A 15,091-nucleotide genomic window follows, 5' to 3' on the forward strand; every position below is an offset into this window, starting at 1 on the left:
GCCAATGCATTCAAGAGTAAGCAGTACTCGCAGAACGCCGCAGCGACAACGACCACGACGAGGATAACCCCGACAGGAATACGTTGAAGAATATACATGGCGAAGTCACGTATGCAGTCGCGTGCAGTGGAGGCTATCGTGTTGGACGAAGACCATATGAAGCAAGAGGAGGCAGAAGAAACGTTGGACGAGAGCGGCGACCCATTGGAGGAAAGTGGACGTACTGTCGATAGCAGTGATGAGGAAATAGAGGAATCAGTCGCTGATGATATTGCACGCTTTGAGGAGAGCTTTTCCGGCATCAACAGCAGATTTCGCCTGATCAATCGCATCGGAGAAGGTAGGTTTTCCTTCGAGCTCTTCCTCTCTTCCGAAGGTGTGCTTGCGCTCACAGTATCCCTACAGGTACCTTTTCTACAGTATACAAAGCGGAAGATCTTGAGTACAACCAATACCGGAATAATTGGGATATCGACGAGCAGGAGAAACGAAAATGGTCCTCTCCCGGACATCGAAGACGCAACTCACGACGACCGCATTACGTCGCCATCAAGAAGATCTATGTCACCAGCAGCCCCATGCGTATATTCAACGAGCTGGAGCTTCTGTATGACTTAAGGGGATCTGATTCTGTCTGCCCGCTGATCACAGCGTTCCGCCATCTGGATCAGGTCGTGGCTGTCTTGCCGTACTTCCAGCACCGAGATTTTCGCGAATACTATCGCGATATGAAAGTTCCAGAGATGCGCCTCTACTTCCGCAGTCTGTTCACTGCTCTAAGACATGTGCACAGCAAAAAGATACTCCATCGAGATATCAAGCCTACCAACTTCCTCTACAACCCTGCCCAGTCACGGGGCGTACTGGTTGACTTTGGTCTCGCAGAGCGCCTAGGCACGGAATGGCAGCAGTGCGCATGCACGCTAGGAGCTGAGGAGCGTAGCTACCGGGTATCCCACAGTGTGTATGCGCAGACTCAGCATCGCCCATCATGCTACCCAAAGAACGATAATCGGTCCAGTCGTCGTGCAAATCGTGCAGGCACCCGTGGCTTCCGCGCCCCAGAGGTACTTCTAAAATGCACACAACAGAACACTTCGATCGATATGTGGAGTGCTGGAGTTATCCTACTTACTTTACTATCTCGCCGTTTCCCGTTCTTCCATAGCCAGGACGACATCGATGCTCTGCTAGAAATCACCACGATCGTTGGGCGCAAGAAGATGAAGGAGACTTCTTTGTTGCACGGCCAGGTCTTCGAAACAAACATTCCTACCTACAGCGATAATGGGCATTCGTTCGAAAAGATCATTCTTTGGTGTACGAGCCGAAGCAGCGATAAGAACAGTGGTGTGAAGAAAGAGCTAGAAGATGACGAGAAAGAAGCAGTGGAGTTCTTGTATGAGCTCCTCGAGTGCGATCCTGCGAAGCGCATTACTGCAAAGAAGGCCTTGGAGCACCCTTTCCTCACTAAAGACTATGAGGGTAGTGAAGATGAGGATGACAATTTTGACCTCGTTGATGTCTGAAGCACGAGATGAGACATGATGGTACGGCATTCACTAATGGGTACGGCGTTTCGAGTCTAACTTTACCATGTTGGACTGTATGATATCAGGAGTTATTCTACGGTGTACAAGCCCTTTGATGGCGGTATAATTCTCTTATACGATACCCTGCGAAGTTGTATAACATAATTACACTGAGAGCATATGTAATACGACGATCAATATATCTACATAAAATTTTCCATTTCGAGGCGCCCTAAATGCGATAGTATCATACAGTGACTCTCCTCATACAAGTGGTATCCTACAGATTCCCAAGTTCTGCATGTAGTAAAAGTTACAATTCTTGAGTCTTGCTCTTCTTCAGCTTCTCCTCTGCTCTTCGCTCATCTTTTGTTTTTTCACGGGCCTGTCTCCTCCTTTCTTTGCTAGTAATTATTTGCCCTGCTTGTCCCTTGTGCGCCTCGTCGGCTTCTTTTACTGCATCCGCCTCTCCGAGCTTTACATTTCGCATTGCTGTCTCTAAGTCCGGAATCTCGAATCCCGCTTGTCTGGCCTCCTTGATCCGTCGTATGCTCGTCACTCTGCCTTTCTGTGCTGATCTAACGTCCTTCTCGAGCCTCTTCTTCATGCGGATCTCCATGAGTTGGTCTGCGGTAAGAACAGGAGTTCGCTCTTCAACGGGTGCACCAAATGGCGCGACAATGGCGGATACAATATGGCGGATTTGCTTGCTCGTACGATATCCCGAGGCGATGCGGACGACGTCTCCCTCGACAAGAGAGTTGTTCGGATCGGCGACCAAATATGTCTTGGGTGATGGGAAAAACTATCTTGCCGTCAGTCCTTGTTCCTAAAATCTTAAATCCTTCGCAAAGAGGGGCTGGAGAGGCATACCTTTCGGAAGTGCTTGTCCCATGTCTTCTCCGCAATTCGAACTTTCACAGCCTTAGACATTTTGCCTGCAGATACAACGACGCCAATCTTGGAGCTGGAGACATTCCTCCGCAGGACGGTTGCGAGGGGACTCGACATGATGTGTGAGGATGCGGCGGGCGTTCCGGTGGTAGATCGTAAAGGTCGCGTAGGAGGACGAAGGCGCCGTTCTGGCGCTTCAATGGCAGTTCAGGCACTCGGTATGCCCTCGACGTATTGTTTTATATATGAAGTTATTCGATCTTGAGTTGCGTTCGACTATTATGGATCCGAGGATGCACTCATGCTCTAATTGACCAGTCGTGAGTTCATTTGAAAATAATGCGTTATGTAAGCCATATCGGCACCACCAAACCATGATAGGCTAGCGTGATTGCTGTGCATATGATATCTGGCATTTCCGAATGGAAGCTCCAGCTTTATTGTTCCCCATAAATGCGCCGCCCCGCCTGAGTAACGTTCCTTAAACCTTTAGGTCTCGCTCGTCGATCCTACTTTTTCACTTCCATGTAGCTTTCATGATTTGAAGATTTCGAGAAATTAATTGGCCTCACACCGTCCGCTCACTTGCTCGTTTCCCTCCACCGATTCGGAACGCCGAACTATAGTCGAGCAAGATGTTGCTGCGATTACTGATCTTTTTGGGATGTCTTGCCCTCGTGGCATTGGGTGCGGAAGACTTCTATAAGGTATGTGTGGCCTTCAATTTTCTTTCTTTCAAGGTTGACTGTGTGACATTGTGCTAAGTCTTTGAACGTGTAGTTGCTAGGATTGAAGAAAGATGCTTCCGAGCGTGAAATTAAGAAGGCATACCGGACACTGAGCAAGAAGTATCACCCAGACAAGAACCCGTATGTCGAGCCCAATTCCCAATTGCGAACATAGTTCTCTGCAACTTCAGATTTGAAACACCAAGGTCTAACCATTCTCAGTGGGGACGAATCGGCCCACGATAAGTTTGTTAAGGTAGCCGAAGCCTACGACGCTCTGATCGACGAAGAAACCCGCCGAATCTACGACCAATACGGCCACGACGGCCTCGAACAACACAAACGCGGTGGCGGCCGTCCAGCACAGCACCACGACCCCTTCGACCTCTTCTCACGCTTCTTCGGCGGCTCTGGACACTTCGGACATGGTGGTGGCCAACGACAGGGCCCAGACATGGAGGTTCGAGTTTCGGTTCCCCTCCGAGACTTCTACAACGGCAGGCAGACAGAATTCACGGTTGAAAAGCAAGCGATCTGCTCTGCGTGCGAGGGCTCAGGATCAGAAGACGGACACGTCGAGACATGTAACGTCTGCGGTGGACGCGGCGTTCGGATTCAGCGACAGCAACTTGCACCGGGCCTGTTCCAACAGGTCCAAGCCATGTGCGATGCGTGCGGTGGCAAAGGAAAGACGATCAAGCACCCTTGCCCTGTCTGCGACGGGACGAGAGTTGTCAGAGAGGCCGAAACCCACGAACTTCATGTCGAGAAAGGCATGCCACAGGGCGTACGAATCAACTACGAGAACGAGGCGGACGAGAGCCCAGACTGGGTTGCTGGAGACCTGGTGGTACATCTCACGGCCACCGAGCCCAAGCTTGGGGGAGCAGACCACGAGCGAACAGACGGCACATTCTTCCGTCGCCGAGGCCAGGATCTCTTCTGGCGAGAGGTGCTCAGTCTACGGGAAGCATGGATGGGCGACTGGACTCGCAACATCACACATCTCGACGGTCACATCGTACAGCTTTCTCGCAAGCGTGGGGAAGTGGTACAGCCAAATACCGTTGAGATCATTGAGAACGAAGGCATGCCGGTATGGCACCAATACCTCCCCGAGGGCGTCGACGAGGCATTCGGAAATCTCCACATCGAGTACACCGTCATACTACCCGACCAGATGGACAAAGGCATGGCGAAAGAGTTCTGGAGTGTCTGGGAGAAGTACCGCAAGAAGAGCGGCAAAAACCTTGACCAGGAGTTGGGTCGCCCCGAGGGTCCAATCAAGATGCCCGACGGGCATGATGAGCTATAGAATTCTATGATTTAGCAATGTAAATTATCAAGCTTTCGTAACGAACGGGAGGAGATAGATAGACAGGGAAATACCCCATGGCGACTGGACTGTCTTAAGGAGAAACGAAAGGAGTTTGGTGCTATACAACAGCGGTTGATGATAGAGAGTAAATAGATGCTCAAACATTTCTATCCAAAGGCCCTTGTCCCATAACCAACACACCCGTGCAATTCGAGGCAATCATCACGATCTCCACCTGCCAAAACTCTTCACACGGCAACCATAAGAACTATATCATCTCTATCATTGAATTGCGTCTAAATCATAACTTAACAACCCCCTACCCACCCCTTTTGATAACATCTTGAAAACATACGAACCCCCTACTTCCCCATACTCTTCAAATAAGTCTGATACCCCTCCTCAAGCAACTTCTGGTCCTTCCTCAACACCTCCTTCTCATTCCCCTCCATCCAAACCCTCAACCTCTCCCTAACCTCCAAATCCGTGGCCCCCAGTATCCTGACCGCCAACAGCGCCGCATTCGTCGAATTGTTGATCCCCACCGTCGCCACGGGCTCCCCCCTCGGCATCTGCGTCATCGAGTACAACGAATCCACGCCGTCGAGGTGCGTAGCCTTGACGGGGACTCCAATGACTGGCAGCGTCGTCCAGCTCGCGCACATGCCGGGCAGATGTGCAGCTCCGCCCGCCGCGCCGATGATGACGCGGAGGCCGTTGGCCGTGCCGGCGGCTTTGCTGTACTCGCGCAGCCAGTCCGGCGTCCGGTGCGCGGACGTGATGCGCGTCGTGAAGGGGACCTGGAGCTTCGTGAGGATGTCGAGGCCGGCTTTTAGGACGGGGAGGTCAGAGTCGGAGCCTATGATTACGGCGACGAGGGGCTCGGGAGAGGAAGAGGCGGGGCTAGGTGTGACGGCTTTGCCTTTTTGCTGGTCGACGACGTCGATTAGGGGTTGGATTTCCTTTTCGGCGGCGGCGAGGGTTGGTGCGGTCACGGTGAGATGTCCCATCTTGCGGCCGGGTCGGGCGTCGCCTTTGCCGTAGAGGTGGATGGAGGCGTTGGGGGATTCGAGGGCTTTCTTTGCGATTTGCACGTGGGAGTCTGTGGTCTGGCCGCCGAGGATGTTGAGCATGATGGCGGGTTCGCGGAGTCGGAGGCCAGACTCTGGGATGGGGAGGTCGAGGATGGCGCGTAGGTGGGCGTCGTACTGGGAGAGAGGGCATGCTTCGATGGTGTAGTGTCCAGAGTTGTGAGGTCGGGGTGCGATTTCGTTGATGAGGAGAGTGTCGTCCTTGAGCAGGAACATTTCTACACCGAAGACTCCCTTGCCCTCGAACGCACCGATGGCCTTCTTTGCGAGTTCTTGAGCCCTTGCTGTGATCTCTGGAGATACGTTCCTTGGGGGTGCGTATGTGAGCTTGCAGATGCTGTCTTCGTGGATGGTCTCAACAGTGGGAAAGGTCAGGACTCCGTCTTTGGTCTTTACAACCATGACGGCAAGCTCCATCCTGAAATCTGCCCAGCGTTCGGCGTAGAGTGGTCGGTCGCCCAATGCCTTCTGTGCAGCCTCAATGTCGCCCTCGCTCTTGACCACAAAGTTTCCTCGTCCATCATACGCCTCAGTCTTGCTCTTCAACATATACGGGTAGCCGAACTTGCTGCCAACCTCTTTCAAACCCTCCACACCTTTTCCTTCCAGATCAATACTTTCAGCAACCTGGACTCCGTGGGATTCAAGATATCCTTTTTGGGCGTATTTGTCTTTGATAATCTTGAGCGTTTTCCAGCTGGGCTCCACAGCGACCTGACTCGATACCTCTTCCAGCATGCCCACATCCACGTGCTCGATTTCCACGGTAACGACATCCGATGATTCTGCTAGCTTCTTAACTGCTGCTGCATCTTTGAAGGATCCGGAAATGTGGCCGTCATGTGACGAAATTTGCTTTGCGGGCGATTTATCTACGTCGAGGACGTTGACTTGGATGTTGAGTCGATTTGCCGCCTCGATCAACATGCGACCGAGCTGGCCGCCGCCCAGAACGCCCACTTTTCTTGTGTCGACCATGGCGAAATTTATATAGTTGGAGATTATAGATTGTTGTAAGTATCAACAGTCATAGATGTGGTGGGTAGGTGTTTAGTATGGGAAAATTAGAACGAAGTGGGATGCTGTGCTGTGGTTGGTCAATCGGACCGTGGGGAAATTTTCTGATGGCGTAAGTTTGCCAAATTTGAGAACAGCAGTGCGCAGAAGATATGCTTTGATCTGCCCGCATTTGTACTACACAGTGCATAGAAATCACTTTTTTCTTCATTCACAATCATAAAGGTCACATTTGCAATGGAAAGAATGGTGTTCCTTGGATTTTATTCCATGGGCTCCGAAGAGCTCTTGCTTTTTAATTCCGTTGCATAATTGGACATTGAGTATCATTTTTATGCGCCCATATTGGAGCCCATACCAGACATGATGCACGCCATATTTGATTGAAGCCAACCCGCCATGCGCGCGCCGACGAGCCAAAGAAACCGTTCCATTCCACCAAGGTCGCTTAGACCTTGAAACCACGGGACCGTCTGCGACCACGGGCACGCTCGAACTTGCGGCCCTTGCTGGCGACGTAGGGCTTCTTGTGGGAGTGGGGACCGAAGCCGAAATGCTTGACAGCCTCACGGGCGTTCTTGGGGCCACGGAGGAGGAGGGTGTTGGCACCGGTAGGGGCACGGAGAGCGAGCTCGTCAATGGTGAGGACCTCACCACCGGCCTTCTCAACGCGGGCGCGGGCAGCGGCGGTGAAGCGGAGAGCGGCGATGGAGAGCTTGGGGAGCTCGAGGAGACGGTTGTCGTCGGTGACGGTTCCAACGATCACGATGGTCTTGCCAGCGTGCTCCTTGCCGGACTGCTTGTTGGCGGCAGTGGCGACGATCTTGGACAAGCTAACGGGCTATAAAGGGTCAGTTGAAATCCGGGCTGGTTCTCAATGTCGTTGTACTAACAGGGCGGTTGATCTTGGACATCATAAGGCGGCGAAGCACAACCTTGTTGAAGTCTAATTTTCGTTAGGAATCGTTTCTGACAAGTCATCCGACGGCGGTTAACTCACTGGCATCGGTACGGCCTGTTGAAGCATATTAGCAGACTTTCTCAATTTTCTTCATCAGATTGAGCACTTACGGGACAAGAACTTGTACAGCCTCACCAAAAGAGTGATGTAGGGGTTGGAGCTCTTAGCGACCTCTTTACAAGTTGTTAGCCTTCGCAATTCATGCAATCATGCGCTATCCAAAGGGACAGCTGCGCGCCGACAACCTCAAGTGAGGTGCGACTCGACGGGGAATCTCGCGGGGAGAAAACACATACTGCGGTGCCCGTCTCGAACATGATGCCTGTCCAAATCGATACCTGACAATTCTGTTAGCCTCGAGTGTATATCTAGGATGCTGATATTCCATACCCATCTTGACTGACGACCGGAGTTACGGTGTTGAAGATGTTGCTGTTGGGTTAGTTGACGAGGTGGTTGAAGCAATTCGTGAATTTCGACAATGTGGGAAGCGGAATTCTTAGCGCGGCTTGGCAGTTGGCCACCGCCTTCGGCAGAAAAAAAGGACAGCTGTGGCAGAACCTGCTACATTGAGTAAGCGAGGACAGTGCCCCTTTAAAACAGCCTTGAAAAACCATAGATCATCTGATACCGTACAAAGTATGTACAACAGAGCACATTAGCACAGATTGTAAGCATAGGAACGAATATGTTTTCACGAGCAGATTACTATTATGTAGTTTATGTTTATATATACCGTGTACAGCGTGTCATGCACACTGAAACATCTCTATCTAGACACTCAAATGTGCAAGTTTTCCATCGTTTCCCTGTCATTGCTCCTAATTGCAGAATGGAATAAAAGAAAGTCGAACAGAAAAGAGGTCACGTCTCTGAGATGAATCTCGAAAATCAGAGTAGACGAACCCCGTAGAACCACCAGGGTAAAGAAACCATGTCTATACTGCAAACACCTGAACACGTGGTAACCATTGCCGCTCCAAGAACTGCTCCATGAATCACTGGACCAAAAACCCCCCATTTGATATGGACTCGAAAACTCCTAGCGGATCTGCGAATCTATGCATGCAACAGGCCCGAGAATGACTGCATCGCACATACTCCAGATTGATGATTGAATCTTAGTGCAAAGCGTTCAAGCGCCCTTCTCACCGAGCATCGTACCGATCCTGTTGTAGGCCTTGTCGGTAGCAGTGGGGGCGAACCTAGGGGCAAGACCACCCAAAAGAACGAACATGGTAACGAGAAGAACCGCGAAGATGAGGATCTTGCGAGCGGCGGGGCGAGTGGCACCGAATTCAGCCCACATCATGCCACCCTGGCCAGTGTACTCTCGAATCTTGTCAGCACCGAGCTTGTAGAAGATCAAGCCAGCCAAAGCAATGCCGTAACCGAAAGCCTGGAGCAGAGTAACGGGGTCGCCGAAAAGGAACATGGAGGCGAAAACAAGGAGAATGTCCTTGAGGACACCAGAGAGAGTGAGAACGAGGGAAGAGGTTTTGCCGATCTAGTTTCTGGTTAGCACAGATCACCAGGCGAAGTAGTGATTAACTTACGAGGAAAACGACAGAGACGTTGAGGAGGAACGCAACAAGAGCGTTGGCAACCAGGGTGAAGGAGCCAACTCTGTAGATGTCATCCATGGACAGGCGGGAGAATTCAGTGAACAAGCAGATGATACCGTTCATGACAGCACAGGCGGGGGCATAGTAGTAGAGGGAAACCAGAGGGTCCATCTTGAACTCGGCAGAGCTCAGGAGACGCTGGACCATGACCAAACGGACGGCCTCGAAGATGATGCCACCGCACTGGAAGAGGAAACCGACCATGACAAACTTGATCTCGCCGAGGGAAGCAATGACAACACCGATAACGATGAAGGAAACGTTTCCGAGAGTCTTCATGTTTGGTGGTGCAACGCCGAGACTCCAGGTCGCGAGGAGAACAGCAACAGGGGTGGTGGCCTGGGAAAGTCAGCGCCAAATTCAATGAGTCTTCGTGGTGCTTTGATTGCACATACCTTCAGCATCTGGATGAATGCTACACTCAAGTACAGATATGTTTGGTTACCGCAGATCAGAGAAAGACTGAAGAAGATGCCGATAGGTACAATGGCTCGCAGGTAGACACGTCCAGTCATGGGAACCTTTTTACGGGAGTCGAGGATGGTGGTGAAGCGGGCGAGGAATTGGGTCATCAAGGTTGCGAAAGTCAAATGCCATGTCGTAAGGAAAATGGGGTACTCTGGAAGTCTCAATTAGTCCCTTTCTTCGAAGTTGCGTTATTGCAAGTTTTGAACGTACTGAAACCCTTCGTATCTAATATCCATTTGTTGAAGACGATGACGCTGGAACTGAGGCCGATCCATGTTCTACACCCAAGTCAGTCTGGTTTGCATCTGGACATGCTGGACATAGGTAACGTACGCGATATAGACGGCGGGATGGAAGGTTGCCTCTGGGGCACTCTGCTTCTCGAGGTTGGGGTTCACGGTGGGGAGAACTGGCTGTGCGGGATCGCGGGCATTGTCCACTGAGGACCGGACCTTTTCGTCAGACATGATGAGTGGTGAATATGTGCCTTTGCTGCCGATGGGCGGGGAGGAAGTCTAAATGAACGTTGTGGATTGACTCGCAGAGAGGGGAAAAGAAGGAGAGGAAACGAGGATCTAAGGGGCGCTGGCTGTGATGCTGCGCGCGGCTGATGAAGTGCGCCTCGCCGTGACAATGGATCCTTCGAAGATGGAACAAGCAACGTGTAATACACAAGAAGTTCCAGCAGCAACGGCGGCGGACAAACAAGTGTAGTTACGAGCGGCGCACAAGGAGGTGGGTGTGTCGTGGGACAGAAAGTTGCGGGTTGAAGAGATGAAGTAGAGAGAGCGGAAGGGTTCAGACAAAAAGGTCAACCAAGACCGCACAGGACGACGCTTAAATTAGCGACAGGGGTTGGTACGCGGGCGGTGGGAGGCAAAGCTGGTTGGCAACGCCCAGGCCAGATGGCAGAAGATGGACACTCGTAATAGGAGGAGAATGGATGAGGATGATGAGTAGTAACAGGTATTCCGTACTAACTAGGAGAATTCAAGAGGAGTGGAGGGTGGATGAATCCCTAGGGAGTTCCTAGTTTGGTCTTTGGTGTGGTGGATCGCTCACAACCTCAACCATCCACTCACCATTCTCTACTTGTACTTTCCTCCCCTAATTATTTCAACTCTGCTCATCCTACAAAAGTAAATTATCATCTACGAAAACGACCGACTAGAAACTACGCTACTACTACTTCCGTACATGACGACAGCGTCCGATTGCAAGGATGTTCGTCCTCGTTGCTCGTGGTGACAGATGGATCCGGCCTTTGTGGACGGGAATGTGCAGCAATCTTCTGTGGTTGGTGAGATGATTGGAATACTACTACGACTGTTACTACGACTGCAACAACGAGCGACTACAACCATCTTTCCCGCGGGATGGCCCAACGTCACGCCCGTCGCGTCTCAACGGTCTGCTGTTCCTGACCTATCTGTTATCTTAACTAATTGTGGACGATGATGACGGTGAGGATGATGCAGGGTACTGCGTCTGCTTAGAACAACGTTTGCATCTGCATACCAAATACATCTCTACTTCATCTGGGGCAAGTGACAGGCCGATGCTAGCGATTCTATTATGCATGTCTCTCTCGCTATAGGTCAGGCCTATCGGAAAGCGTTTGGAGAAAAAAGAGGGGGGGGCCGGCAACAGTCCAAGGCGGCGCTGTGATTCTCGGATAGAGAGATTGTTAGACAGCAGCCTCTGAACGAGAATTCGGGACGGCGCAGGTCAGAACCAGTATGAAACAGATCAGCCTCGACGGCGTGGGTCGCAAAAGATGAGGACAGTTGGATTACGCGTAACCTGGCCCGCAAAACTTGCAAGAATAAGGGCAACCTTCAGATTAGCGGAGGATTTTATGCACTACGGCACCAACCCTAAAATAGCTTCCCTGGAGCAGTTTTTTCCCCCTTCCCCTCTGGCTCTGGCACTGGCACGGGCGGAGACACCGCCCGCGAGGGGAATGGGATGGGATGGTCGTGAACACAAGCACGCACACAAGCAAGCAAAGCATTAACATGGTTCGTTTCGCAAATATCAGGATTGCCCTACGCTCCACCGAACAGGCGATTCGGCGGTTATCGTGGCCTCTTTCGTCGCACTTTGGCCGTGTCAAGATTGCTTACTGTAGAAAAGAGATTGAGGGTGGCGCCCTACTGTTGAGGATGCTAGAGGTGATGTCCTGGGGATGGATGGGATCTCCAGGCCATTTACCGTTAGGGGTTGACACCAAAAGGGGTCGCCTCCCCGGCTGCTTTACTTATTTTTCACATCGTAAATGCAACAATGGATCATTATCTCGGTCCCTAGACTGATGAGAAAATAACTTAATGGCCATGTCCGACCGCCTCTTGCAATCTTGCTTGCCCAGAGCATACTAAAGTAACTTGGTGAAGAGTCCAACCTAACTTTTTGATAAAGTCCGATCTCCTCTTTCGATGCGGATCGCCACAAGGAGCACCGAGTCACGGCAACGGATGGCACAGACAGAAGAGAGAAAAAAAGGATACCGTTGCCAATCAAAGTAGCCACGCTGCATCTGTACCCGTTCGTATGTGGTTGGTACTTGTAACTATACATTGTAGCAGACATTGTACGGAGTAATAATATTTGCCTGGTGTAATGTAGTCCCTCTCCCCTTATGCCCCTTTTCATGGATTAGGCGAGGCAACCGCTGGCATCAATGAAAGCGGAAACAGCAGAAGCAGTGTCCCGTAATAGTGGTTGTGTGTTTGTAAACTGTTGGTTGGCGGGGATGTATCTAGGTTTGGATGTGTGTCAAGACTCAGCACAGGTGGGATGGGGTATCAGAGAGAGAGGGAAAAAAACGATTTACTCCGATAATCAATGCTCTCCTCGTATTCATGTGCTGGTCTGGCATAGCATGGCACGTCTGAGACTCTCTGAAGCATACCAAGGCACACATACATACACAGTACGGGTCTGGGTTGCACTTATTACTCGTAGGAGGAGTTACCTACTTCGTAACTGTACAAGCAGATAGTGTGATAGCCTATGTCCTGTACACTAAGCGGGCGCTAGCGTTTTCGGCCTGATAAATATCATAACCAGCAATGCCCCAGCAACCCTCCCCCACCGCCTCATAAACCGCTCCCACCTCCAACACACCCCTCATTGACGCTTCTCGACGAGTCGAGTACATGCTCAATTACGCTCGCCAGACACTTAAGAGAGTTCCGAGTTTTCAAGAGCTCTTACAGGGGACAATGGGTTCTGCCAAGGAAGAAATGTGAGTTTCGCCTCTTCACCGCCTGCCGCATCTCTTCTTTGCTGTCACCAAAAGCTTGAGCTAACCTCAACTCCAGTAACGTCGACGTTCTCGTCATCGGTGCCGGTCCTACTGGTCTCGGTGCTGCGAAGAGGCTCAACCAGATCGTATGTCGACCTCGTTTTACACCCTAGAATCGTTTGTTCGGAAGCTAATAACGGCAATAGAATGGCCCCTCATGGTTGATCGTGGACTCGAACGAGATCCCTGGTGGTTTGGCTTCGACAGATGTTACCCCAGAAGGCTTCGTAAGTCATGCCCATTCAAGTCGAACTCCTCAACTTTTCGAGTCCATAATCTAATTTGCCGTGTAGCTCTACGATGTCGGTGGCCATGTCATCTTCTCCCACTACAAGTACTTCGACGACTGCATTGACGAGGCCCTCCCCAACGAGGACGACTGGTACACCCACCAGCGTATCTCCTACGTCCGCTGCAAGAACCTCTGGGTCCCTTACCCATTCCAGAACAACATCTCCATGTTGCCCAAGGAGGACCAGGTCAAGTGCATTGACGGCATGATTGATGCCGCGCTTGAGGCGCGTGTGTCCAACACAAAGCCCAAGGACTTCGACGAGTGGATCATCCGAATGATGGGAACTGGTGTTGCCGACCTTTTCATGAGGCCATACAACTATAAGGTCTGGGCCGTCCCGACCACCGACGTAAGTTGCAATTCTCCATACAATCGAGTTACTTTGGCTCACATGGCAATCAGATGCAATGCGCATGGCTCGGCGAGCGTGTCGCTGCCCCCGACGTCAAGCGCGTCACCACGAACGTTATCCTCAACAAGACCGCCGGTAACTGGGGACCCAACGCCACCTTCCGTTTCCCTGCCCGCGACGGTACCGGTGGCATCTGGATCGCCGTCGCAAAGACCCTTCCTGACTCCAAGAAGCGTTTCGGCGAGAACGGCACAGTTACCAAGGTCGACGCTGACAGCAAGCGTGTGACCCTCAAGGACGGAACTGTTGTCAACTACAACAAGCTCGTCAACACAATGGCCGTCGACGCTCTCGTCGAGTCCATGGGAGACAAGCAGTTGATCAACCTCAGCAAGGGTCTCTTCTACTCCTCCACACACGTCATCGGTATTGGAATCCGAGGAGAGCGCCCGGAGCGCATTGGCGACAAGTGCTGGCTCTACTTCCCCGAGGACAACTGCCCCTTCTACCGCGCCACCATCTTCTCCAACTACTCTCCCTACAACCAGCCTCAAAAGGACGTCAAGCTCGCCACCCAGCAGCTTGCCGATGGCTCCAAGCCCAGCTCCTCCGAGCCCAAGGAAGGCCCCTACTGGTCCATCATGTTGGAAGTCTCCGAGTCCAGCAAGAAGCCCGTCGACCAGAAGAACCTCCTCCGCGACTCCATCCAGGGTCTCATCAACACCGAGATGATCAAGCCCGACGACGAGATCGTCTCCACCTACCACCGCCGCTTCGACCACGGCTACCCCACCCCATCCCTGGAGCGCGAGGGCGTCCTCAAGGAGCTCCTCCCCGCCTTGCAGGCCAAGGACATCTGGTCTCGCGGCCGCTTCGGCTCCTGGCGATACGAGGTCGGCAACCAGGACCACTCCTTCATGTTGGGTGTCGAGGCCGCCGACAACATCGTCAACGGCGCCGTCGAGCTCACCCTCAACTACCCCGACTTCGTCAACGGCCGCCAGAACACCGAGCGCCGTCTCGTTGATGGTGCCCAGGCCTTCTCCCAGGCTAAGAACTAAGCCAGCTAGAGATCTTAGACGCAAGAGGGGGAAACACGGGGGAGGGAAAGGCAGGCAGGCATGGCATGGCATTACATCGCACATCCTTTTTAGAACGCCTTGATGAAAGAGTAGAGTAGAAACATGTCTTGGGAAGCATTTTGGGAAACACACTTTGTTGATGATGCCAGGTGGATAAAACATAAACATAAGGGTTTTTTATGACGGTTATTTTAAGTATAGTACGGGATACCACAAACGTTGTACACGTTTACGACATCAGGATGCACGATGGGAAGAGGAAGAGGAAGAGGAGGGGGTGGGCTGAAAGGGGAGGAGGGAGGTGGTAGCATCATAGATAGTAGATAGATAGTTAGATGATTCTTCGCTACAATTCAAAGCGTGTTTTGTCATACCTTTGTCGTCTCTGCGTGCGGAACTGAACTGCATTTGGATGTGT

General features: G+C 51.8%; 7 protein-coding genes across 7 annotated transcripts; 3 read left to right on the top strand and 4 right to left on the bottom strand.

Moving 5' to 3' along the window:
* Positions 1–27: 27 nt before the first annotated feature.
* On the top strand, positions 28–1,791 carry BU24DRAFT_397200 (serine/threonine protein kinase Hsk1). Its single transcript, XM_033525337.1, has 2 exons — positions 28–340; positions 406–1,791. The coding sequence occupies exons 1-2, from the start codon at positions 97–99 to the stop codon at positions 1,527–1,529; spliced, it is 1,368 nt and encodes a 455-aa protein (XP_033380584.1). The 5' UTR covers positions 28–96; the 3' UTR covers positions 1,530–1,791.
* BU24DRAFT_426094 (nucleic acid-binding protein) lies at positions 1,652–2,719 on the bottom strand. Its single transcript, XM_033528892.1, has 2 exons — positions 2,406–2,719; positions 1,652–2,337 (listed from the first exon to the last, which is right to left on the bottom strand). Exons 1-2 carry the CDS (start codon positions 2,541–2,543, stop codon positions 1,846–1,848), a joined length of 630 nt encoding a protein of 209 aa, XP_033380585.1. The 5' UTR covers positions 2,544–2,719; the 3' UTR covers positions 1,652–1,845.
* Positions 2,720–2,874: 155 nt separating this feature from the next.
* Positions 2,875–4,640, top strand: BU24DRAFT_397207 (DnaJ protein-like protein). Its single transcript, XM_033525338.1, has 3 exons — positions 2,875–3,133; positions 3,207–3,295; positions 3,377–4,640. Exons 1-3 carry the CDS (start codon positions 3,062–3,064, stop codon positions 4,467–4,469), a joined length of 1,254 nt encoding a protein of 417 aa, XP_033380586.1. The 5' UTR covers positions 2,875–3,061; the 3' UTR covers positions 4,470–4,640.
* BU24DRAFT_397210 (phosphoribosylaminoimidazole carboxylase) lies at positions 4,640–6,604 on the bottom strand. Its single transcript, XM_033525339.1, has one exon. It carries the CDS (start codon positions 6,539–6,541, stop codon positions 4,835–4,837), a length of 1,707 nt encoding a protein of 568 aa, XP_033380587.1. The 5' UTR covers positions 6,542–6,604; the 3' UTR covers positions 4,640–4,834.
* Positions 6,605–6,812: 208 nt separating this feature from the next.
* Positions 6,813–7,935, bottom strand: BU24DRAFT_443526 (ribosomal protein L18e; the record flags this gene model as incomplete). Its single annotated transcript, XM_033530590.1, has 6 exons — positions 6,813–7,421; positions 7,474–7,526; positions 7,581–7,595; positions 7,652–7,714; positions 7,838–7,879; positions 7,932–7,935. 6 exons carry the CDS (start codon positions 7,933–7,935, stop codon positions 7,029–7,031), a joined length of 570 nt encoding a protein of 189 aa, XP_033380588.1. The 3' UTR covers positions 6,813–7,028.
* Positions 7,936–8,529: 594 nt separating this feature from the next.
* BU24DRAFT_272904 (TPT-domain-containing protein) lies at positions 8,530–10,443 on the bottom strand. The gene is made up of 5 exons (XM_033522609.1): positions 9,968–10,443; positions 9,845–9,912; positions 9,562–9,785; positions 9,098–9,505; positions 8,530–9,048 (listed from the first exon to the last, which is right to left on the bottom strand). The coding sequence occupies exons 1-5, from the start codon at positions 10,099–10,101 to the stop codon at positions 8,677–8,679; spliced, it is 1,206 nt and encodes a 401-aa protein (XP_033380589.1). The 5' UTR covers positions 10,102–10,443; the 3' UTR covers positions 8,530–8,676.
* Positions 10,444–12,725: 2,282 nt separating this feature from the next.
* On the top strand, positions 12,726–15,018 carry BU24DRAFT_397219 (UDP-galactopyranose mutase-like protein). The gene is made up of 5 exons (XM_033525340.1): positions 12,726–12,884; positions 12,961–13,030; positions 13,091–13,171; positions 13,238–13,588; positions 13,642–15,018. Exons 1-5 carry the CDS (start codon positions 12,796–12,798, stop codon positions 14,650–14,652), a joined length of 1,602 nt encoding a protein of 533 aa, XP_033380590.1. The 5' UTR covers positions 12,726–12,795; the 3' UTR covers positions 14,653–15,018.
* The last annotated feature ends 73 nt before the right edge of the window (positions 15,019–15,091 follow it).

Source organism: Aaosphaeria arxii (genome assembly GCF_010015735.1).
Source record: "Aaosphaeria arxii CBS 175.79 unplaced genomic scaffold BU24scaffold_8, whole genome shotgun sequence".
Classification (NCBI taxonomy): Eukaryota; Fungi; Ascomycota; class Dothideomycetes; order Pleosporales; genus Aaosphaeria; species Aaosphaeria arxii.